Here is a 23,907-nt window from a genome sequence, read left to right on the forward strand (position 1 = left end):
TTCAATTCCAGTGTGAAAAATTAGGCATTCACAGGATAAACAAGTAAGTGTTGGCCATTCCAGGCCCCAAAAATTAGCCCACATGCGTTCACCTGACAGCTAAAAACGTTGTATTCTGTGGCTGAAGGTTCATTATAGGCATTGACAGAAAAAATAATTGTCGGCCATGAAAGGCCTCAAAAATTAGGCATTCAATGGACATGAAATGCCTTTTTATGCCGCTGTATTTACCGAAGACAAGGACCATGAATTTTTGTGGGTGGGTGGCGGTCTGGCGTATATTTGTGGCCTGTCATGAGGAATTGTAATCAAACATGGTCTACTGGTCGCATGTGTTGAATTCCTCAGAGATCCATGCCTCATTATTTTTTTATAAATGTGAGGTAGTGAACACTGTCATGAGTTAGGCGAGTGCGCTTATCGGTTACGATCCCTCCTGCTGCGCTGAACGTCCTTTCGGACAGGACACTGGACAGGGGGCAAGCCAACAGTTCCATTGCAGATTGTGCAAGCTCTGGCCAGAGGTCAAGCCTGCCCACCCAATAGTCCAGGGGTTCATCACTCCTCAGAGCGTCCACATCGGCCGTTAACCCGATGTCGGACACCTGTCGGTCTAGGCGTTCCCTGATGCTGGCTCCGGAGTACAGCGGTCGTTGGGTCGGCTGAAAGAATGATTTCATATCTGAAGTGACCAACACATCTTCAAACCGCCCTCTTCTTGCAGGCACTATTTGATTGCTACCCGCAACTGTTTCTCTGTGAGTGGAAATTCCTCTGCCAGCGCAAACAAAAGCAGAATGCAGCATTTCTCGCAGCAAGGCCTGGAAGTGCTGCATTCTGACCGCCCTCTGTGATGGTGGTAACATTTCCGCCATTTTGTGTTTTGTACCAGGGGTCTAAGTACGTTGCCACCCAGTACTGGTCCTTGGCCTTTATGCTTTTTATAAGGGGGTCCCCCTTAAAGCACTGGAGCATGAAGGCCCCATTTGCACTAAACTGGAAGCGTTGTAGTGGCCTGGCTCCTGCTCCTCATCCAGGATAATGTCGTCCTCGTTCTCCTCCTCTCTTCCCAAGCCCCCTCCCCCCCCCCCCCCCCCATCCACAGACAACACCAGGGATCCCAGAAAGGTTTAAAGCATGCTCTTCTTGCTCCTCCTCATCCGCCCCGTCACCATCCTCCTCTGACTCCTCTTCAGATTCCTGTTGTTGACTTGTCTCATGGAGTAGCGCCCCCTGGGAATTCATCCAACATTGCGACTTCCTCATCTTCCTGCTCCTGCTCCTCGACGGCTTGATCAATGACACGACGCAATGCGCGCTCCAGAAAGAAGGCGTAAGGTATGATGTCACTGATGGCGCCCTGGCCGCGACTGACCAGTTTGGTGATCTCATCAAATGGCCGCAGAAGTCTGCATGCGTCGCGCATAAGCAGCCACTGGCGAGGTGAAAAAAACCCAAGCTCCCCAGGACCGGTCCTGCTGCAGAGTTCATACAGGTAGTCGTTAACTGCACGTTTCTGCTGGAGAAACCTATCAAGCATAAACAAGGTTGAGTTCCATCGCGTCGGGCAGTCACAAATAAGACGCCTGACGGGCAGGTTGTGTCGCCGCTGAATGTCAGCAAGACGAGCCATGGCTGTGTAAGATCTGAAATGGCCCGAGATTTTCCTGGCCTGCCGGAGGATGTCCTGGACCCCAGGGTATTTGGCAACGAATCGCTGCACGACCAAGTTCAGGACGTGTGCCATGCATGGCACGTGTGTAATTTTGCCCTGTTTCAGCGCACTCAGCAGATTGGCACCGTTGTCGCACACCACTTTACCAACTGTCAAATTGAGCGGTGTCAGCCACTGATCTGCCTGTGAACGCAAAGATGAAAGGAGTGCAGGACCAGTGTGGCTCTTGGCTTCCAGGCACAACAGACGCAGCACAGCATGGCAACATATCACCTGGCATGTGGAATAGGTTCTGGGGATCTTGGGCGGCGCAGCGGAAGAGACGGTAGCAGCAGAAAAGGAGGAGTCAGCCGAGGATGGAATAGGAGGAGGAGAAGAGGCAGGCCTGCATGCAATCCGTGGCGGTAAAACCAAATCTACATGGGTGCCACGGGTTACATGCTTGACGGCTGTCAGAAGGTTCACCAAGTGGGCAGTAAAAGTTGTATACCTTCCCTGCCCATGTTTGCCAGACCATGTGTCTGTGGTCAGATGTATCTTTGCACCGACACGGTGTGCCAGAGATGCATTCACTTGCCGCTGAACATGGCCATATAGCTCTGGAATGCCCTTCTGCGAGAAATATTTCCTGCCTGGGACCTTCCATTGTGGTGTTCCAATGGCCACAAATTTCCAAAAGGCCTCCGAGTCCACCAGTTGATATGGCAGTAGTTGGCGGGCTATCAGTTCCGACAAGCCAGCAGTCAATCGTTGGGCAAGAGGGTTATCTGGCGTCATAATTTTTTTACGCTCCCAACATTTGGGCCACGGTAGCCTGCCTTTTTCCAGAACAACGTGAGGACGGCATGATGGAAGGTGAAGTGGACGACAATTGAGAGGAGAAGAGGCTGGACGGTGAGCCTGGAGTGTGGCTTTGTGGGTTCTGACGGTGTTGCTCCCACTGGGCTTGGTGATGGGAGTCCAGGTGCTTTCTTAAGGTGGTCGTCCCTAGGTGAGTGTTGGGCTTAATGCGACTTATGCGTTGACTGCAAAGGCTGCAGATGGCAACACTATTGTCAGCAGCGGACACATTAAAAAAAGCACACACTGCGTAGCCATGTGCCGGCGTCCTGGGAGCACCAGATATGACCGTACATGGTTGATGGCTCGCTCCAGATACATTAGCAGTCTGCTTTTGTCCCTCCTGTGCAATGTAACTTCCGCCTGCTTCTCCTCCCTATCTGCTGGTCCGTCTCTCCCTCTGAACTCCCCTCCTCTTCCTCTCTTGTGGGCACCCACGTGACGTCCATAGACACATCATCGACGTCACCTTCCCCACCACTAACATTAGAGATCTCGGAGTAGGCAGCAACAGCGGGGACCAACCTCCTTTTGGCTGATCTGGGTACTGTCGTTAGACTGCTGAGTGGAGGCTATTGCTACCTTCTCTTCCTGATCCGATGCCAAGAATGGCTGCGCATCGCAAATGTCTTGTGATGGATCGGAAAATAATTCCAGTGACTCAAGCGGAGGGTATGTGGTGGTGGTGGTGGTGGTGGTGGTGGTGTCTTTGGCTGTGCAAATAGAGAGGATGAGGAGGGTTCGGAAGAGGAAGGCTGAGTGAGCCACTCAACCAAGTCTGGTGCGTCCTTTGACGTAATCAAACGCACCTTCTAAAACTTCACATTTTGGCTACGGCCTACTGTTCCTGCCCTACCCCTAACACCCATGCGTAAGGGCCTGCCTCTTCCTATGCCTGTCATTTTTTAAATTGCCCTGTAACAAAAGTCTCTAGAGAAGTGCAGTATATGTGGAACAAGGTATATAACACGCCGTTTCAATATGTGGTATTGGGGGGCCACTGGTCTATCACACCACTTGTACAAAAAATTGGCCAGTGAGTTTGGCACTGTGTGTAGCAGAGTTAACGCAGCAAAAGAGGCAATATTTTTGCAGAACACAAATACACTTATAAAAGTATACTCAGATAACACCCCACTTCAATATGTGGTATTGGGGGGCCACTGGTCTATCACACCAGTTATAATACTTTTTTAAAAGTGCTTTTGTCACTCTTTGTAGATGTAGTATCACTGCAGAAACGCTCACCACACCAGTCACAATGCTGCACAGTGCACAATACAAATCCACTATAATGCTTTCTATATTAGAAAGTATATTATAAGTGTATTACACCCCTATATAGTGCACTGCACACCAAAGAATAGTACACCTATACCAAATACCAGTCCTTACAAGGACTTTTGTTGACCTTAACAGAGCGATTTGTGTCACTGATAATCTGTCCCTGGTGCACACAGCAAACCTCTCCCTACACTGACGAAAAGCAGAATGTGAAATGGCCGCCAGGTCAGGTCTATTTATAAAGGTAGGGGGTATGTCCATGTGCTGAAATGTCTCAATTGGCTGTCCTGTTCCACCTGATGGCTGTGTCATGGGTCAAAGTTCTCCCCAATGTAAACTAATATGGCCGCCGCGAACAACGCAATATGTTCGCAAAATCGGCGGACTGCGAACGAGCAAAGTTTGCCGCGAACCGCAAAGCCATCCCTAGTTATAGGGGAAGGAGCAGAGTCCTCCAGCAGTGCAGAGTATTTCAGTAAAGTTTTTTTCTAATTACACAGAAATGTTGCTCATAAAGCCACTGAACTTCCTCATTTATTTCTGAACAGGAAATCTGAATCTCGAAGGACGAGTTCTTTCCATCCTGGGTCTTTCTGATCACTGTGTATTTTGTATATAATCCGATGACTGCAGATGTCCTATTTTTCTGGGATGGAATGTTCTGGGATGGTGAAATGGAGGTGAAGGGTGTTCAGGGATCAGCTGTGTTGTGTGGTTGAATGCCGGAGGCTTTGTTGTGTAATCTTACCCATAACATGCTGTAATGAAAGGCACGTGTAGGGGGATGGGAGCAAATATAATCTTTACCATCCCTGCAACCTTCTTACTGGTGGGAACATCGCCATCTGTGCTTTATATATCACTTCCACTGATATAGATTCTGGAGGCATTTATCCAACTGTCCATCCAGAGCCTCTGGTTTATAGACCGGATACAGTTGGATAAATGGCCCGATATTTAGGATGTATCCGGTCTATAAACCAGAGGTTCTGAATGGACAGTCAGATAATGTCTCTATATATAGGATGTTCTCTATAAACCAGAGGCTCTGGATGGACAGTTGGCTAAATGGCTCTATACAGTGCCTTGCGAAAGTATTCGGCCCCCTTGAACTTTGCGACCTTTTGCCACATTTCAGGCTTCAAACATAAAGATATAAAACTGTAATTTTTTGTGAAGAACCAACAACAAGTGGGACACAATCATGAAGTGGAAGGAAATTTATTGGATATTTCAAACTTTGTTAACAAAAAACTGAAAAATTGGGCGTGCAAAATTATTCAGCCCTTTTACTTTCAGTGCAGCAAACTCTCTCCAGAAGTTCAGTGAGGATCTCTGAATGATCCAATGTTGACCTAAATGACTAATGATGATAAATAGAATCCACCTGTGTGTAATCAAGTCTCCGTATAAAGGCACCTGCACTGTGATAGTCTCAGAGGTCCGTTTAAAGCGCAGAGAGCATCATGAAGAACAAGGAACACCCCAGGCAGGTCCGAGATACTGTTGTGGAGAAGTTTAAAGCCGGATTTGGATACAAAAAGATTTCCCAAGCGTTAAACATCCCAAGGAGCACTGTGCAAGCGATAATATTGAAATGGAAGGAGTATCAGACCACTGCAAATCTACGAAGACCTGGCCGTCCCTCTAAACTTTCAGCTGATACAAGGAGAAGACTGATCAGAGATGCAGCCAAGAGGCCCATGATCACTCTGGATGAACTGCAGAGATCTACAGCTGAGGTGGGAGACTCTGTCCATAAGACAACAATCAGTCTTATACTGCACAAATCTGGCCTTTATGGAAGAGTGGCAAGAAGAAAGCCATTTCTTAAAGATATCAATAAAAAGTGTTGTTTAAAGTTTGCCACAAGCCACCTGGGAGACACCAAACATGTGGAAGAAGGTGCTCTGGTCAGATGAAACCAAAATCGAACTTTTTGGCAACAATGCAAAACATTATGTTTGGCGTAAAAGCAACACAGCTCATCACCCTGAACACACCATCCCCACTGTGATACATGGTGGTGGCAGCATCATGGTTTGGACCTGCTTTTCTTCAGCAGGGACAGGGAAGATGGGTAAAATTGATGGGAAGATGGATGGAGCCAAATACAGGACCATTCTGGAAGAAAACCTGATGGAGTCTGCAAAAGACCTGAGACTGGGACGGAGATTTGTCTTCCAACAAGACAATGATCCAAAACATAAAGCAAAATCTACAATGGAATTGCTCACAAATAAACATATCCAGGTGTTAGAATGGCCAAGTCAAAGTCCAGACCTGAATCCAATCGAGAATCTGTGGAAAGAACTGAAAACTGCTGTTCACAATCGCTCTCCATCCAACCTCACTGAGCTCGAGCTGTTTTGCAAGGAGGAATGGGCAAAAATTTCAGTCTCTCGATGTGCAAAACTGATAGAGACATACCCCAAGCGACTTACAGCTGTAATCGCAGCAAAAGGTGGCGCTACAAAGTATTAACTTAAGGGGGCTGAATAATTTTGCACGCCCAATTTTTCAGTTTTTTATTTGTTAAAAAACTTTGAAATATCCAATAAATTTTGTTCCACTTCATGATTGTGTCCCACTTGTTGTTAATTCTTCACAAAAAATTATAATTTTATATCTTTATGTTTGAAGCCTGAAATGTGGCAAAAGGTCGCAAAGTTCAAGGGGGCCGAATACTTTTGCAAGGCACTGTATATAGGATGTTCTCTATAAACCAGAGGCTCTGGATGGACAGTTGGATAAATGGCTCTATATATAGGATATTCTCTATAAACCAGAGGCTCCGGATGGACAGTTGGATAAATGGCTCTATATATAGGATATTCTCTATAAACCAGAGGCTCTGGATGGACAGTTGGATAAATGGCTCTATATATAGGATATTCTCTATAAACCAGAGGCTTCGGATGGACAGTTGGATAAATGGCTCTATATATAGGATATTCTCTATAAACCAGAGGCTCCGGATGGACAGTTGGATAAATGGCTCTATATATAGGATATTCTCTATAAACCAGAGGCTCTGGATGGACAGTTGGATAAATGGCTTTATATATAGGATATTCTCTATAAACCAGAGGCTTCGGATGGACAGTTGGATAAATGGCTCTATATATAGGATATTCTCTATAAACCAGAGGCTTCGGATGGACAGTTGGATAAATGGCTCTATATATAGGATATTCTCTATAAACCAGAGGCTCTGGATGGACAGTTGGATAAATGGCTTTATATATAGGATATTCTCTATAAACCAGAGGCTTCGGATGGACAGTTGGATAAATGGCTCTATATATAGGATATTCTCTATAAACCAGAGGCTTCGGATGGACAGTTGGATAAATGGCTCTATATATAGGATATTCTCTATAAACCAGAGGCTCCGGATGGACAGTTGGATAAATGACTTTATTTTTGGTGTCTGTGTTGCTCCCATTCCTTTTAAATAATAGTTGGAAAGTTAACTCTAATTTAGTTGTTCCGGAAAGTTGTCGGATAAAACCATATCATGCTATCCAGGTCCTCTTCTCACATGAAGATGTGGCACCATGCCATCCTTCTACAGGACTCGTGTTCCTTGCATTGTGCCAGTTCGTCTTCCAGGACTAAAGTGCCCATTCCTCGGTCTTCCCTCACCCACAAGCCCTGACGTGTGACAAATCCAAACATTAGTACAGCGGGGGTCACAAACCCGCCCCGGCCTCTCCATTATCTGGCCTCTCCCCGGCATCCCTGAATAAGCCTTGTTGTTCGCGCTCTGGGCAGAGAGCCACAACCAAGTCATCACCAATGAGTCATGTGGTGGCCCTTGGGGCACAGCGACGCCCTGCCTCTGCCAGCACCGAGGGATGAGCGAAGTGACATGGCACGAGGATCTGGGGATTACACTGCACAGATTGTTCAAGGAGGGAGAGGCTGGAAGGGAAAGGAAGGTCATGCTTTAATTAAAGGAGGAAAATATCGTGAAATTTTCAGGAGTCTGACTATATTATTAGCAATGTTTCCTTATTACATACTGCCTCCCCTCCCCCCCCCCCCCCCTTCTGAAATTCCCACATTAAAGCTCTAAAAAAAAAAAAAAAAAAGACTCAATGGGGAAAAAAGTTAAAAATATATTTTACCTTTCCTCCGTCCTCCTCACAAGAGTCATGTGAAGAGCCTGGGAACACCAAACCTGATGAGAAGAACCCAAGGCGTAGTGCAGGAGCTCCCTATTGTGAGATTTGGGATCCTCAGCATTCCCAGAATATTACCAGAAGGATTGTGACATCACCCTTCCCTTGGCACCATGGGAACACTATATTGTCAAAAGTATTGGGACACCTGTCTTTACACGCACATGAACTTTAACCACTTTACCACCGGAGGATTTTGCTGTCTTGCGTCCAGGCCACTTTTTGCGATTCGGCACTGTGCGACCAATGCGCGGTCGTGCGACGCTGTACCCAAACTAAATTTACGTCCTTTTTTTCCCACAAACAGAGCTTTCTTTTGGTGGTATTTGATCACCTCTGCGATTTTTTTACTTTTTGCGCTATAAACAAAAAGAGCGTTTTTATTTTGAAAAAATTAACAATATTTTTCACTTTTTTTTTTTTTTTATATGAAATTCCCCCCAAAAAAATTTAAAAATCAAAATTTTCTGCTACCTATGTTTGGTAAAAAAAAAATCACAAAAAGCGTATTTTGATTGCTTTGCGCAAAAAGTTATCACGTTTACTAACTAAGGGAAATATTTTTGTCATTTTTGGTGGGTTTTTTTTGCGACATTGCGGCGGACAGATCGGACCCTTGACTGACATTTTTGTCACTTTTGGGGCTACCAGTGACATTACTACAGTAATCAGTGCTATAAATATGCACTGTTACTGTAAAAATGACACTGGCAGGGAAGGGGTTAACTTTTATTGGAGAGGGAGGGGTTAATGTATGCCTGGTGCTTACTGACGTGTGTGGGGGGAGGTGACTGAGTGACACAGGGACAGATCACAGGTTCAGCTATGCTGAATCCTGCAATCTGTCACTGCCTGTCACTGAGGAGATCCGCCCGCTTTGTTTACACAGGCGGGCGGATCTCCAAACTGGATTCCCCGACAATCGGGGAAGAGCAGCAGCGATCGCCGCCACTCCTCCCCTGGCCCGATTCCCGCTGTGACTGAAAACAGCGGGAGTGCGCCTCCGGCGGTGCGCGAGCGCCGCCTACAGGGGGAGACGATAACGAGCCACATTGCTGCAGTAGCAGCAATGTGAGCAGACGGCAAGTGGTTACAGGCATCCCAGTCTTAGTCCGTAGGGTTCAATATTGAGTTGGCCCACCCTTTGCAGCTATAACAGCTTCAACTCTTCTGGGAAGGCTGTCCACAAGGTTTAGGAGTGTCTATGGGAATGTTTGACCATTCCTCCAGAAACGCATTTGTGAGGTCAGGCACTGAAGTTGGCCAAGAAGGCCTGGCTCAGAGTCTCTGCTCTAGTTCATCCCCAAGGTGTTCTATTGGGTTGAGGTCAGGCCAGTCAAGTTCCTCCACCCCAAACTCTCTCCTCCATGTCTTTATGGACCTTGCTTTGTACACTGGTGTGCAGTCATGTTGGAACAGGAAGGGGCCATCCCCAAACTCTTCCCACAAAGTTGGGAGCATGAAATTGTCCAAAATGTCTTTGTGTGCTAATGGCTTTTGGAGTTCCCTTCACTGGAAAAAAGGGGCCAAGCCCGACCTGAAAAACAACCCCACACCATTATCCCCCTTCCACCAAATGATTTGGACCAGTGCACAAAGTAAGGTCCATATAGACATGGATAAGAGAGTTTGGGGTGGAGGAACTTGACTGTCCTGCAGAGTCCTGACCTCAACCCGATGGAACACCTTGGGGATGAATTAGAGCGGAGACTGCAAGCCAGACCTTCTCATCCAACATCAGTGCCTGACCTCACAAATGCGTTTCTGGCAGAATGGTCAAACAATCCCACAGACACACCCCTAAACTGAAACTCCCAGAAGAGTTGAAGCTGTTATAGCTGCAAAGGGTGGGCCAACTCAATATTGAACCCTACGGACTAAGACTGGGATGCCATTAAAGTTCATGTGTGTGTAAAGGCAGGCGTCCCAATACTTTTGACAATATAGTGTATGTTTATTTTACTGCTTCAGTGACTCAGATTTGAGAGAGTTGGCCATTAAGTTCACCATTTATTCAACTGTCCATTCAGTGCCTCTGATTTCTAGGACAGATACATCCTAGATATAGAGCCATTTGTCCAACAGTCCATTCAGGGCCTCTTGTTTATAGACCAGTTCACAAAAAATGAAAAGGTGAATTTTATCCAAATATCCTAGCCACCCCTCTGGACCCCGCTGTCTATAGCGGTTGTGATGCCCCAAGCTGCTGGTCTAATGGCCCATGCACAGCCGCCGAGTGAGTATCCATCATAGTGCTCCCAATGGCAAGGACCCGTTGGACAACGGAGCTGCATGACTGCTGACCAGTGAGAAGCAAATCTGAGGCTTCTTCCAGTATCGTGTCTCAGAAGATAGAAGTGCTTCTCATTGGTCTGCATGGCCACTTGGTCACGCTGACCAATAAGGGCTTGCCAGTGCAACCGTGATCGTGGATCGTTACTCTGGGGCTGTATATTAGTCTAAGGTCTCTAACACCAGCAGCCTGGGACTTTACAGCCACTATGCACAGCGGGTTCTGGAGTTGTCACCAGGATATTTGGAGTTCACTTTTTCATTTTTTATAAAAAGCCAAACTTACCCTTCAAATCTGCCAAATTTTGGTGGGTCATTCGAATTTTGGCACCTCAAGGCGTGCTGTCCCCGTTGGGGTTGTTCAAGGTGTGCCGTCCCCTTTTGGGGTTGTTCATGGCGTGCCGTCCCCGTTGGGGGTTGATCAAGGTGTGCCGTCCCCGTTGGGGGTTGTTCATGGCATGCCGTCCCCGTTGGGGTTGTTCAAGGCGTGCCTTCACTGTTGGGGGTGTTCAAGGCGTGCCTTCACTGTTGGGGGTGTTCAAGGCGTGCCTTCACTGTTGGGGGTGTTCAAGGCGTGCCTTCACTGTTGGGGGTGTTCAAGGCGTGCCTTCACTGTTGGGGGTGTTGAAGGTGTGCCGTCCTTTTGGGGGTGTTGAAGGCGTGCCGTCCTTTTGGGGGGTGTTGAAGGCGTGCCGTCCCCTTTTGGGGGGTGTTGAAGGCGTGCCGTCCCCTCTTGGGGGTTTTCAAAGCGTGCCGTCACCGTTGGGGGTGTTCGAGGCATGCCGTCACCGTTGGGGGTGTTCGAGGTGTGCCGTCACCGTTGGGGGTGTTCAGGTTGTTGGCTGTCTAAATATTAAAGGCAAACACCGGTAAAATGAGGTGCTGCATTCAGATTTTCAATGGACTGATCAAATTATCACCGGGCACACTGGCTGCGGTTCACAAAATTGGGACATTCCTGAGAAATGGGTTGAACCCAGAGACGAGAATCCACATACGCGGGAGTGCCAAACAATCACCGAGGAGTCCAAGGTTTTCATTGGTAAAATTGGTTCATAGCAGGAAAAAGCCAACAGATTTCGGAGGCTAGAAAGTCTACCTTCATCAGGGCTCAGGAGTTTTTACTTAGAGAGACTCCACTTTTGTTGAGATAATAATTATCCTTTTGTGTGATCAATGTACATTGAGGGATCTTTAACAATCTTTGTATTCCTAATATTTTTTATTTTTTTTCTCTGTTTGATTCACCATGTCCTTTGCAGACTGATTCTGAACAGGGGGGTCTAGTTTATTGTAATCACCTGATGCACTCTATGTAGCCACATCACACGTGGGCATTACTTTGGGGGGTCTGCATGTAAATACAGCCTGCCCAGGAACGCCCATTCCTCCAGACTGACCACAACCCGTCAAGACGTTTTGATATTTGTAGAACTCCTCCCAATAGCCAGCCCACTGCTTGTATCAGGGCTGGGGGTTTTGAGAGGAGTACGGAGGTAGGGTGCTGTGATGTTTTTAGGAAGCCATGTACAGCAACCTGCTGGCCCCTCCCACTAGCCATGATCTGCTTTCATTGTATTGAGAAGCACAGAGACCCCGTGATTATATCAATAGCTCTAAAAGAAGGTATGTAATGAAAGCGGAATGGTTTGATTTAAATGTAATTGGCGTGTTGTTGGGATAAGGACATTCCACACACGTGAACAAAAAATAAACTACTGTAAATGATACAATAGCGTAGGCTGCGGAGTAGTTTGTGTTTGTCCAGACAGGAAAGATTCACTTACGTTGTGGCCATGTTTGACTGGGATTTTCCCCGTAGTGTGGCCTGCAGAGGTGAGGTCTTTGTGTTTTGATGTATCATTTGATTTCTTCTTCAGACTTATCGAAGAACCGTTTCTCTGAAGTCCCTGGTGAGCTGTGTCAGCTGGTGTCCCTGGAATCCTTGAACCTCTATCACAACTGCCTGCGTACCCTTCCCGCGTGCATCTCCAACCTACAGGCCCTCACCTACCTGAACATAAGGTAAGTGAGCTGTTGAGCTTCCTGTATCCACACACATCACCCAATACCTTAGCCCAGCCTTTCCCGACCAGGGTTCTGTTGAATCCTAGGGTCCCTCCAAAGATTGCTTAGGGGTGTCTTGAGCGTTAAGCTGAGATCTTTTGTCTGATGGTATCTGCATGGTTTCAGCAGCATCTTCACTTGGCAGAGCCAACAGTTTGGGGACCAGTGAAGCCCCTGCCTGTTTTTATATGCCTCTGACCACCAACTAGCATTTTACCCAGTGAGCATAAATGTAAGGGGTCACTACATCGATCACCAGTGTGGGGCTCATTCTTTCCACCAAACACCAGTATAATGGGGTATTCATTCCACTGCCCACCAGTATAAGGATCCTTACTACCACTGACCACCAGTCTAAGAAGACCCCTCTGCCACTGACCACCAATGTAGGTGGGCCTTCTCAACTGATCACCAATGTAGGTGGGCCTTCTCGACTGATCCCCAATGTAGGTGGGCCTTCTCGACTGATCCCCAATGTAGGTGGGCCTTCTCGACTGATCCCCAATGTAGGTGGGCCTTCTCGACTGATCCCCAATGTAGGTGGGCCTTCTCGACTGACCCCCAATGTAGGTGGGCCTTCTCGACTGACCACCAATGTAGGTGGGCCTTCTCGACTGATCCCCAATGTAGGTGGGCCTTCTCGACTGATCCCCAATGTAGGTGGGCCTTCTCGACTGATCACCAATGTAGGTGGGCCTTCTCGACTGATCCCCAATGTAGGTGGGCCTTCTCGACTGATCACCAATGTAGGTGGGCCTTCTCGACTGACCACCAATGTAGGTGGGCCTTCTCGACTGACCACCAATGTAGGTGGGCCTTCTCGACTGATCACCAATGTAGGTGGGCCTTCTCGACTGACCACCAATGTAGGTGGGCCTTCTCGACTGATCCCCAATGTAGGTGGGCCTTCTCGACTGACCCCCAATGTAGGTGGGCCTTCTCGACTGACCCCCAATGTAGGTGGGCCTTCTCGACTGACCCCCAATGTAGGTGGGCCTTCTCGACTGACCCCCAATGTAGGTGGGCCTTCTCGACTGACCCCCAATGTAGGTGGGCCTTCTCGACTGACCCCCAATGTAGGTGGGCCTTCTCGACTGACCACCAATGTAGGTGGGCCTTCTCGACTGACCACCAATGTAGGTGGGCCTTCTCGACTGACCCCCAATGTAGGTGGGCCTTCTCGACTGACCCCCAATGTAGGTGGGCCTTCTCGACTGACCCCCAATGTAGGTGGGCCTTCTCGACTGATCACCAATGTAGGTGGGCCTTCTCGACTGATCACCAATGTAGGTGGGCCTTCTCGACTGATCCCCAATGTAGGTGGGCCTTCTCGACTGATCCCCCAATGTAGGTGGGCCTTCTCGACTGATCCCCCAATGTAGGTGGGCCTTCTCGACTGATCCCCAATGTAGGTGGGCCTTCTCGACTGATCCCCAATGTAGGTGGGCCTTCTCGACTGATCCCCAATGTAGGTGGGCCTTCTCGACTGACCCCCAATGTAGGTGGGCCTTCTCGACTGACCCCCAATGTAGGTGGGCCTTCTCGACTGACCCCCAATGTAGGTGGGCCTTCTCGACTGACCACCAATGTAGGTGGGCCTTCTCGACTGACCACCAATGTAGGTGGGCCTTCTCGACTGACCACCAATGTAGGTGGGCCTTCTCGACTGACCCCCAATGTAGGTGGGCCTTCTCGACTGACCCCCAATGTAGGTGGGCCTTCTCGACTGACCCCCAATGTAGGTGGGCCTTCTCGACTGATCACCAATGTAGGTGGGCCTTCTCGACTGATCACCAATGTAGGTGGGCCTTCTCGACTGATCCCCAATGTAGGTGGGCCTTCTCGACTGATCCCCCAATGTAGGTGGGCCTTCTCGACTGATCCCCCAATGTAGGTGGGCCTTCTCGACTGATCCCCAATGTAGGTGGGCCTTCTCGACTGATCCCCAATGTAGGTGGGCCTTCTCGACTGATCCCCAATGTAGGTGGGCCTTCTCGACTGATCCCCAATGTAGGTGGGCCTTCTCGACTGACCCCCAATGTAGGTGGGCCTTCTCGACTGACCCCCAATGTAGGTGGGCCTTCTCGACTGACCCCCAATGTAGGTGAGCCTTCTCGACTGACCCCCAATGTAGGTGGGCCTTCTCGACTGACCCCCAATGTAGGTGGGCCTTCTCGACTGACCTCCAATGTAGGTGGGCCTTCTCGACTGACCTCCAATGTAGGTGGGCCTTCTCGACTGACCACCAATGTAGGTGGGCCTTCTCGACTGATTACCAATGTAGGTGGGCCTTCTCGACTGATCACTAATGTAGGTGGGCCTTCTCGACTGATCACCAATGTAGGTGGGCCTTCTCGACTGACCACAAGTGTAGTGGAGCATTACATGAACCATAATTGTAAGGGGGTACTTTTTCACGGACTACCAATAAAGATTTCACTTTCTGCATTTTTTTTCTAAAAAGGTACTTCTCCCATTGACCACTAATGAAATGGGGGGGGGCCTTCTCCAATTACCACCAATGTAGTTGGGCCTTGTCCACTGACCACCAATGTAAAGGAAAGGTCTTGTCCACTGACAGTGTAAAGAAGGCCTTTTCCACTGACCACAAATGTAGGTGGTAGTTTTATCTACTGACCACCAATGTAAGGAAGGTCTTATCCACTGACCACTAATGTAGGGGGGCCTTGTCCACTGACCACCAATGTAAGGAAGGTCTTTTTCACTGACCACCAACGTAAGGAAGGCCTTATCCACTGACCACCAACGTAAGGAAGGCCTTATCCACTGACCACCAATGTAAGGAAGGCCTTATCCACTGACCACCGATGTAAGGAAGGTCTTATCCACTGATCACCAATGTAAGGAAGGCCTTATCCACTGCACCAATGTAAGGAAGGTCTTATCCACTGACCACCAATGTAAGGAAGGCCTTATCCACTGCACCAACGTAAGGAAGGCCTTATCCACTGACCACCAACGTAAGGAAGGTCTTATCCACTGACCACCAACGTAAGGAAGGTCTTATCCACTGACCACCAACGTAAGGAAGGCCTTGTCCACTGACCACCAACGTAAGGAAGGCCTTATCCACTGACCACCAACGTAAGGAAGGTCTTATCCACTGACCACCAACGTAAGGAAGGCCTTGTCCACTGACCACCAATGTAAGGAAGGCCTTATCCACTGCACCAATGTAAGGAAGGTCTTATCCACTGACCACCAACGTAAGGAAGGTCTTATCCACTGACCACCAACGTAAGGAAGGTCTTATCCACTGACCACCAACGTAAGGAAGGTCTTATCCACTGACCACCAACGTAAGGAAGGTCTTATCCACTGACCACCAACGTAAGGAAGGTCTTATCCACTGACCACCAACGTAAGGAAGGCCTTATCCACTGACCACCAACGTAAGGAAGGTCTTATCCACTGACCACCAACGTAAGGAAGGCCTTATCCACTGACCACCAACGTAAGGAAGGCCTTATCCACTGACCACCAATGTAAGGAAGGCCTTATCCACTGACCACCAATGTAAGGAAGGCCTTATCCACTGACCACCAATGTAAGGAAGGCCTTATCCACTGACCACCAACGTAAGGAAGGCCTTATCCACTGACCACCAACGTAAGGAAGGCCTTATCTACTAACCACCAATGTAGGGGGGCCTTCTCCACTCACCATTAATGTAGCGGGTGCCCTGTACACCGATAATCAATGCAAGGGGGGCCTTCTTCACTGACCTCCAATGTAATGGGGGTCCTTCTCCACTAGAGGTTCTTCTTTACTGGCCATCAATTTTAATAATAAAAAAAAAAAAAAAAAAAAAAAATTTCATGTTTATTACTGATGATAATGTTGTTAAATGCTCCACATTTTTATTTATTGACCATTTACTGAGTATGCCATTGTACTATGAGCTGTAGATATAATTATTTTTAGCAGGGGTTTTCCGGTACATGAAAATGATTGTAAGGGTTCCTCTGTAGTCAAAGGTTGAGAAAGAGGGCCTTAGCCTGCAGGGCTCCGTAACTGTACATTTCATGCATCTTTTCAAATATATTAATGGGGTGACTACATAAGTTAATAAGGGCAATAAGCAGTAATGGAATTTTAAAAGGGAGCAAATAATGTTCTCTCATCTGACAACATCCAGAGTTCTAATTACTGAGAGCCCCCTGGTTCAGGAAATTGACTGTCCTTGGGGGTCAGAGCCCCCTGGTTCAGGAAATTGACTGTCCTTGGGGGCCAGAGCCCCCTGGTTCAGGAAATTGACTGTCCTTGGGGGTCAGAGCCCCCCTGGTCCAGGAAATTGACTGTCCTTGGGGGTCAGAGCCCCCCGGTCCAAGAAATTGACTGTCCTTGGGGGTCAGAGCCCCCCGGTCCAGGAAATTGACTGTCCTTGGGGGTCAGAGCCCCCTGCTCAAGGAAATTGACTGTCCTTGAGGGTCAGAGCCCCCTGCTCAAGGAAATTGACTGTCCTTGGGGGTCAGAGCCCCCCCGGTACAGGAAATTGACTGTCCTTGGGGGTCAGAGCCCCCCCGGTACAGGAAATTGACTGTCCTTGGGGGTCAGAGCCCCCTGGTCCATGAAATTGACTGTCCTTGGGGGTCAGAGCCCCCCGGTCCAGAAAATTGACTGTCCTTGGAGGTCAGAGCCCCCCGGTCCAGGAAATTGACTGTCCTTTGGGGTGAGAGCCCCCTGGTCCAGGAAATTGACTGTCCTTGGGGATCAGAGCCCCCCGGTCCAGGAAATTGACTGTCCTTGGGGGTTAGAGCCCCCCGGTCCAGGAAATTGACTGTTTTAGGGGGTCAGAGCCCTCTGGTCCAGGAAATCGACTGTCCTTGGGGGGTCAGTAAGGAATTTGCCAGCCGTTGTAGGAGGTTTTGTTTTGAGATTGAACTTGATGGCCATCAGTCTCTTTTTTTTTTTTTTTTTCCAACTTTAATTATGTATCTTTGTTCTAAGTCCCTGAGGTCCCCCAACGCTGGTATTCAGTGACCGGCTCTGCTGATGGATGGTCAGCTGTCTACCCGTGTCTTCAGACTCCGTATTTATATCAAACTAAGCATAACTGACATTGTTTAGGTATATAGTGTAGATTTCTTAGTCTACTGTAGAAATCAGCAAGGAGTAAGGTCACCTGGAGGGATGGAGGAGATTCCTTCTAGGTATGCAAGTCAAAAACCCAGTCTACTGTAGAGAAGAGCAGGTAGCAAGTAAATCTGGGGGTATGCAGGGGATTCCTTCTAGTTATACAAGCCAGAGAACCCAGTTTACTGTAAGTATCAACTAGAAGTACATCAGGAGGGATGCAGGAGATTCATTCTGGGTATGCAAGCCAGAGCCCTTTAGTCTTTGTCAAGATGAGAAAAGAGCAAGGTCACCTGGAGGTGATTCATTCTAGGTATGCATGGGTTTTCTTCTAGGTATGCAAGCAGGAGACCACAGTCTACTGTAGAGATCAGCAAGACTCAAATACATCTTGAGTGGTGGTGGGGATTCCTTTTAGGTAGAAGCCCCGGTCTACTGTAGAGATCAGCAAGGATTATACATCTGGAGTGGTGGTGGTGATTCCAGAAGCCCCAGTCTACTGTAGAGATCAGCAAGGAGCAAGTGCATCAAGAGGGGTGAAGTGGTTTCCTTCTAGGTATTCAAACCAGAGGCTCCAGTCCACAATAGATCTTAGCCATGAGAACATGTGCAAATATACAGGGGGTTCCTTCTAGGTATGCACACCAGAGACCCCAGTCTACTGTGGAGATGAGCAAGTGTCTGGAGGAATGCAGGGGTATCCTTCTAATTATACAAGCCAAAGAACCCAGTTTACTGTAAGGATCAGCAATATGTACATCAGGAGGAATGCAGGGGATTCCTTCTAGGTATGCAAGCCAGAGCCCTTAGTCTTTGTCGAAAGGAGCAAGGTCACCTAGAGGGATGGAGGCGATTCCTTCTAGGTATTCTAGTGAAAGAGCCCAGTTGACTGTAGAGATCAGCAATAAAAACATCTGGAAGGATGCAGGGGATTTCTTTTAGGTATGCAAGCCAGAGTCCCCTGTCTACTGTAGAGAATCAGCAAGGAGCAAAAACCTTTGGAAGGATGTTAGGGATTCCTTTTCGGTATGCACACCAGAGTCCCCTGTCTACTGTAGAGATCAGCAAGGAGCACAAACACTTGGAAGGATTCTAGGCATTCCTTTTAGGATGCAAGTCCAAAGCCCCAGTCTACTGTAGAGATGAGCAAGGAGTAAGTGTATTTAGAGTGATAAAGGGTATTCCTTCTAGGTATGCAAACTAGAGACCCTAGTTTTAAGATCAACAAGAGCAAGCACATCAGGAGGGGTAAAGTGGTTTCTTTATAGGTATTCAAACCAGAGGCCCCAGTCCACCATAGATATCTACCATGAGAACATATGGGAATGTACATGGGGTTCCTTATAGGTATGCTCACCAGAGAACCCAGTCAACTGTAGAGATCAGCAAGGAGCATCTACATCTGGAGGATTTCTCCCAGAGATGCAAGCCAGAGCCCTTAGTATACTGTACAGATCAACAAGGAGAAAGTACATCAGGAGGAGTGAAGTGGTTTCCTTCTAGGTATTCAAACCAGAGGCCCCAATCCACAGTAATTATTAGAATATATGGGAATATAGAGGGGGTTCCTTCTAAGTATGCACACCAGAGACCCCAGTCTACTGTAGCAGCCATTTTGAAAAAGCACTTCAGGAGAGATGCAGGAGGCTTTTGTAGATATGGAAACCAGAGACCCAATCTACTGTAGAGATCAGCAAGTAGCACAAACACTTAGAAGGATGTTGGGTATTCCTTTTAGGTATGCAAGTCCAAAGCCCCAGTCTACTGTAGAGATGAGCAAGGAGTAAGTGTATTTATAGTGATAAAGGGTATTCCTTCTAGGCATGCAAACCAGAGCCCCAGTCTACTGTAGAGATCAACAAGGAGCAAGCACATCAGGAGGGGTGAAGTGGTTTCCTTCTAGGTATTCAGACCAGAGGTCCCAATCCCCTGTAGATATCTACCATGAGAACATATGGGAATATACATGGGGTTCCTTCTAGGTATGCACACCAGAGAACCCAGTCTACTATAGAGATCAGCAAGGAGCATGTACATCTGGAGGTATGCAAGGGATTCCTCCTAGCGATGCAAGCCAGAGCCCTTAGTCTTAGTCAAGATGAGCAAGGGGCAAGGTCACCTGGAGAGATGGAGGAGAACCCAGTCAAAGAACCCAGTTTACTGTAGAGATCAGCAATAAAAACACATGGAAGGATGCAGGGGGTTCCTTCTAGGCATGCAAGCAAGAGTCCCCAGTCTACTATAGCAGTCACTTTTGAAAAAGCACCTCAGGAAAGATGCAGGGGGTTTTTGAAGATATGCAAACCAGAGCCCCAGCCTACTGTAGAGATCAACAAGGAACAAGTACATCAGGAGGGGTGAAGTGGTTTCCTTCTAGGTATTCAAACCAGAGGCCCCAGTCCACAGTAGATACCCTGTTTCACCGAAAGTAAGACATCCCCCGAAAGTAAGACCTACTTAGTTTTGTCGCTCGTGGAAATAGAAGGCATCTCCCCGATCATAAGGCCCCCCCGAAGCTACCGTAACATTGGACTCTGGACTGTAGCGGCGGGCACCGCAGTGCAGCCAGAGCAGATGGGTAGTGTGAGGTCTCTTTTAATCAGAGAGCCCGCGCCACCGCCAGGACAAGCTGCTGCTTGCTCTGCCCTGATGGAGTCTGGCTGACTCACAATTAGACAGTGAGTTGCGCAGGGCAGGAGCCGGGCATATTGTGTGGACACACAGGGGTGACTAAGGTAGGGGGGAAATGTCTGATAAAGGGGTGGGGGGGGAGGACGTCTGGTGAAGGTGTTTACTGGCACAGGGGTGGGGGGAGTGGGATCCCTTAAAATGACACAGGAGGATCAGAGGGGGCAATCAAAATGACACAGGAGGATCAGAAGGGGGGGGCAAAATGACACGGGAGGATCATAAGGGGTTACTAACATGGTTAACTCTCCCCCCCCCCCCCTCTGATTCTCCTGTGCCATTTTGATTGCCCATTCTGATCCCCCCCTGTGTCATTTTAAGTGTTCCCCTCTCCCCCCACCCTGATACCCCAATACTACCGTACTGTATACAGGTAATACATTTCCGTCAGGACTTCAGGAGAGATGCCGGAGGTTTTTGTAGCTATGCAAACCAGAGACCCAGTCTACTGTAGGGATCAGCAAGGAGCAAATACAGCAGGAGTGGTGCAGGTGATTCCTTTTAGGTATGCAAACCCAAGATCACAGCCCTACTGTAGAGATCATTAAGGAGCAAGAACATTTGGAAGGATGTTGGGTATTCATTTTAGGTATCCAAGACAGAAGCCCCAGTCTACTGTAGAGATCAGCAAGAAAAAAAAAGTACATCTGTGGAGGGTTCCTTCTAGGTATTCAAACCAGAGACTCCAATCCACAGTAGCTATCAGCCATGAGCACATACAGGCATATAAAGGGGGTTCCTTCTAGGTGTGCACACCAGGGACCCCAGTCTGCTGTAGAGATCAGCAAGAAAAAAAGGTACATCTGGAAGAGTATGCAGGGGGTTCCTTTTAGGTATTCAAACCAGAGGCTCTAGTCCACAGTAGAGATCAGCCATGAGAACATATGGGAAGAAGATAAAGGGGGTTCCTTTTAGGCATGCACACCAAAGACCCCAGTCTACCATAGAGATCAGCAATGAGAACATATGGGAAGATAAAGGGGGTTCCTTTAAGGCATGCACACCAGAGACCCCAGTCTACCGTAGAGTTCAGCAAGAAAGAAAGGTACATTAGGAAAAGGATGCAGGGAGTTCTTTCTAGGTATTCAAACCAGAGACTCTAGTCCAGAGTAGATATCTACCATGAGAACATATGGGAATATACATGGGGTTCCTTATAGGCATGCACACCAGAGAACCCAGTCTACTGTAGAGATCAGCAAGAAAAAAAAATACATCTGGAAGGGTGCAGGGGGTTCATTTTTAGGTATGCAAGCAAGAGACCCCAGTTTTCTGCAGAGAGGAGGTAGACCCCAGTCTATTATAGAGATTAATGAGGCTAATGTACAATCAATGGAGGGCATTGAAGTAATTTTTCTCATTCCCGTCCTTTGTTTCCACAGCCGAAACCTCCTGACCTCTCTACCCCCCTATCTCTGTCGTCTTCCTCTCACTGTCCTCATCGCCAGTAATAACAAGCTGAACTCCATTCCAGAGGAGGTGGGCGCCATGACCAACCTGCGCCAGCTGGTGAGTAGCAGATGTATTGGGTAAGATGTAAGATCCTGCCGGCCGGCAGAAGCGAGAAGGTGAAAAGTGTGCGATTGTCTTATTATTTTTGAAGGGGTGCGATGTGATGGGAGCTGTGTGTGTTTGGGATATAAGACCTCTTATACAAGTCTGCGTGTAAGAGCTGACCCTGTCCATCCTAAAGAGGCCCTTAACCACTTAAGCCCCGGAAGATTTTACCCCCTTCCTGACCAGGGCCTATTTTGCAATTCGGCACTGCGTAAATTTAACTGACAATTGCGCGGTCGTGCGACGCTGTACCTAAATTAAATTGACGTCCTTTTTTTCCCACTAACAGAGCTTTCTTTTGGTGGTATTTGATCTCCTGTGCGTTTTTTTTTTTTTTTTTTTTTTACAAGTAATGGCGGCGATCTGCGATTTTTAGCAGCACTGCAACATTGCGGCGGACAGATCGGACCATTAACTGACATTTTTGACACTTTTGGGATACCAGTGACATTACTACAGTAATCAGTGCTATACATATGCACTGTTACTGTAAAAATGACACTGGCAGGGAAGGGGTTAATTTTATTTGAGAAGGAGGGGTTAAGTGTGTCCCTAGGGGCGTGCTTCTAACTGCTGTTACATCACTAGCCACATCCAATCACAAAGATCTATGATCCTACATAGCAGGACCGTATGATCTCTGCTGTTACACAGGGGAGAATGACAGGCGGCTTTGTTTACATCAGCCGCCTGCCTTTCTCCCGCTGTAACCAACGATCGCGAGTGACCAACGGGTCCGCCGGTCACACGCGCGGGGGGTGGGTTTGTGAGCGAGCGGGAGCGTGTCTCCAGCGGCGCGCACTCGCTCCCTAGAGCCTCACAGGCTAGCGACGTAGTACTATGTCACTTTGCTTTTGAGGGGCTGACGTAAATCGTCATTAGGCAGTCGGCAAGTGGTTAAAGAAAACAAAACAAATGTCAGTCCCCTGTAATCGGAGGTATTATACTCACCTCGGTGGGGACCCTCCAAATGGCTGACGCGTTTCGAGGGAAGATTCCCTCTTCCTCCAGAGCCAGTCTCTGGGGAATCTTCCCTTGCAATGACCCAGCCATTTGGAGGGTCCCCCTGGTCCTGACCTGGTTGCTCTGTGTCCATTGTGGACTGGATCTACTTTTAGGGCATTTGTGTTTTGAGAAGATTTCCTTCCTTTTTTATCAATTAAACCCCACTTGGGTAATGTGCAAGGTCAGTGCGCCCTCTTTTTGTTCTTTCCATTGGGTTTCCCCTGACCCCAGGGAGGCAGCAAAGTCTCTGCATATACCCGGGGCTATAGAGCCTCACCGCCGCCACATCTCTTTTGAGAATTTATTTGTATTCTACTTAGCTGCCTGGGGCTCCGTTTCTCCTGCCTTTCCTCCGTCCCAGCATTGTAGCTTCCTTCAGATCCTGCCTGGGGGAATCAATCACTGACAGTGCCGGGACAAGGTCATCCAGAGCAGAGATGCCAAACTGCACCCCCCCCCCCTTTTACTTGAGGTCAGGGCGCCCCCATCCCTGCATTAAACCATTGTGCCCAGGGCAGCCGTCCCTCCTGCCCACCCCTTGTCCTGGCCCTGATCACAGACCAGGACCGCATGCATGTAAGACGTTTGAATAATTCACTGGCCACCTGCTTGTTGCAGGTCAGCGACTTGCAATGTAGTGAAGGAAAGGATAAAAGCGACTCCCGCAAAGCTCGCACCTGAAGTCTAGCCCCTCCCCCTTCATCAACAATGCTAATGATATTTCTTCTCTTTTCATTGCATACTGTATTTTAGACCCAGTGATGTGATCGCTGGGTCTCAATGCTTCTCTATGCAGTGCAAACAGATCTTGGCTGGTGGGAGGGGCTGGCACTGTACAGTGGATTCGCAGGATTCCCGCACCGCATATGTGTGAACCGGGGAATCAAGTGTTACCTCATCCAAGGGAATATTCCGCCACCACTTATGTTAAACTCACTCACCAGATGGAACGGGTGGTAAAATTCAGAACCAGCAAGCAGGCGCTTTTCTCCACAAGGAGCGACAATCTGCAAATCTCTCCATCAATCCTCTCCCTCCCTCCATGGATATTCCAGACGAGAAGAAAATCAATGGAAGAGAAGAAAACTTGGCATAGCAAAAAAATCATTTAATAAAAATGTTCTCCCTTTATTAACCACTTATGGACCGCCCACTGCGTATTTACATCGCTACTTTGACAGTAAATACCGGGCTATGGCAGCAGATAGGTGCAAT

At 48.2% G+C, this 23,907-nt stretch overlaps 1 protein-coding gene across 1 annotated transcript in view; it reads left to right on the forward strand.

The window, feature by feature from the left end:
- Nucleotides 1-23,907, forward strand: part of LOC309553462 (leucine-rich repeat and calponin homology domain-containing protein 4-like) — a 134,519-nt gene that overhangs the window by 26,153 nt on the left and 84,459 nt on the right. The window contains exons 2-3 of the mRNA XM_082254670.1: nucleotides 12,159-12,303; nucleotides 21,513-21,639. Of these exons, the coding sequence (XP_082110796.1) occupies nucleotides 12,159-12,303; nucleotides 21,513-21,639 (272 nt within the window). The remainder of the gene's footprint in view (nucleotides 1-12,158; nucleotides 12,304-21,512; nucleotides 21,640-23,907) is intronic.

This window comes from Pelophylax lessonae (genome assembly GCF_965119305.1).
Source record: "Pelophylax lessonae genome assembly, chromosome: 4".
NCBI classification, from domain to species: domain Eukaryota; kingdom Metazoa; phylum Chordata; class Amphibia; order Anura; family Ranidae; genus Pelophylax; species Pelophylax lessonae.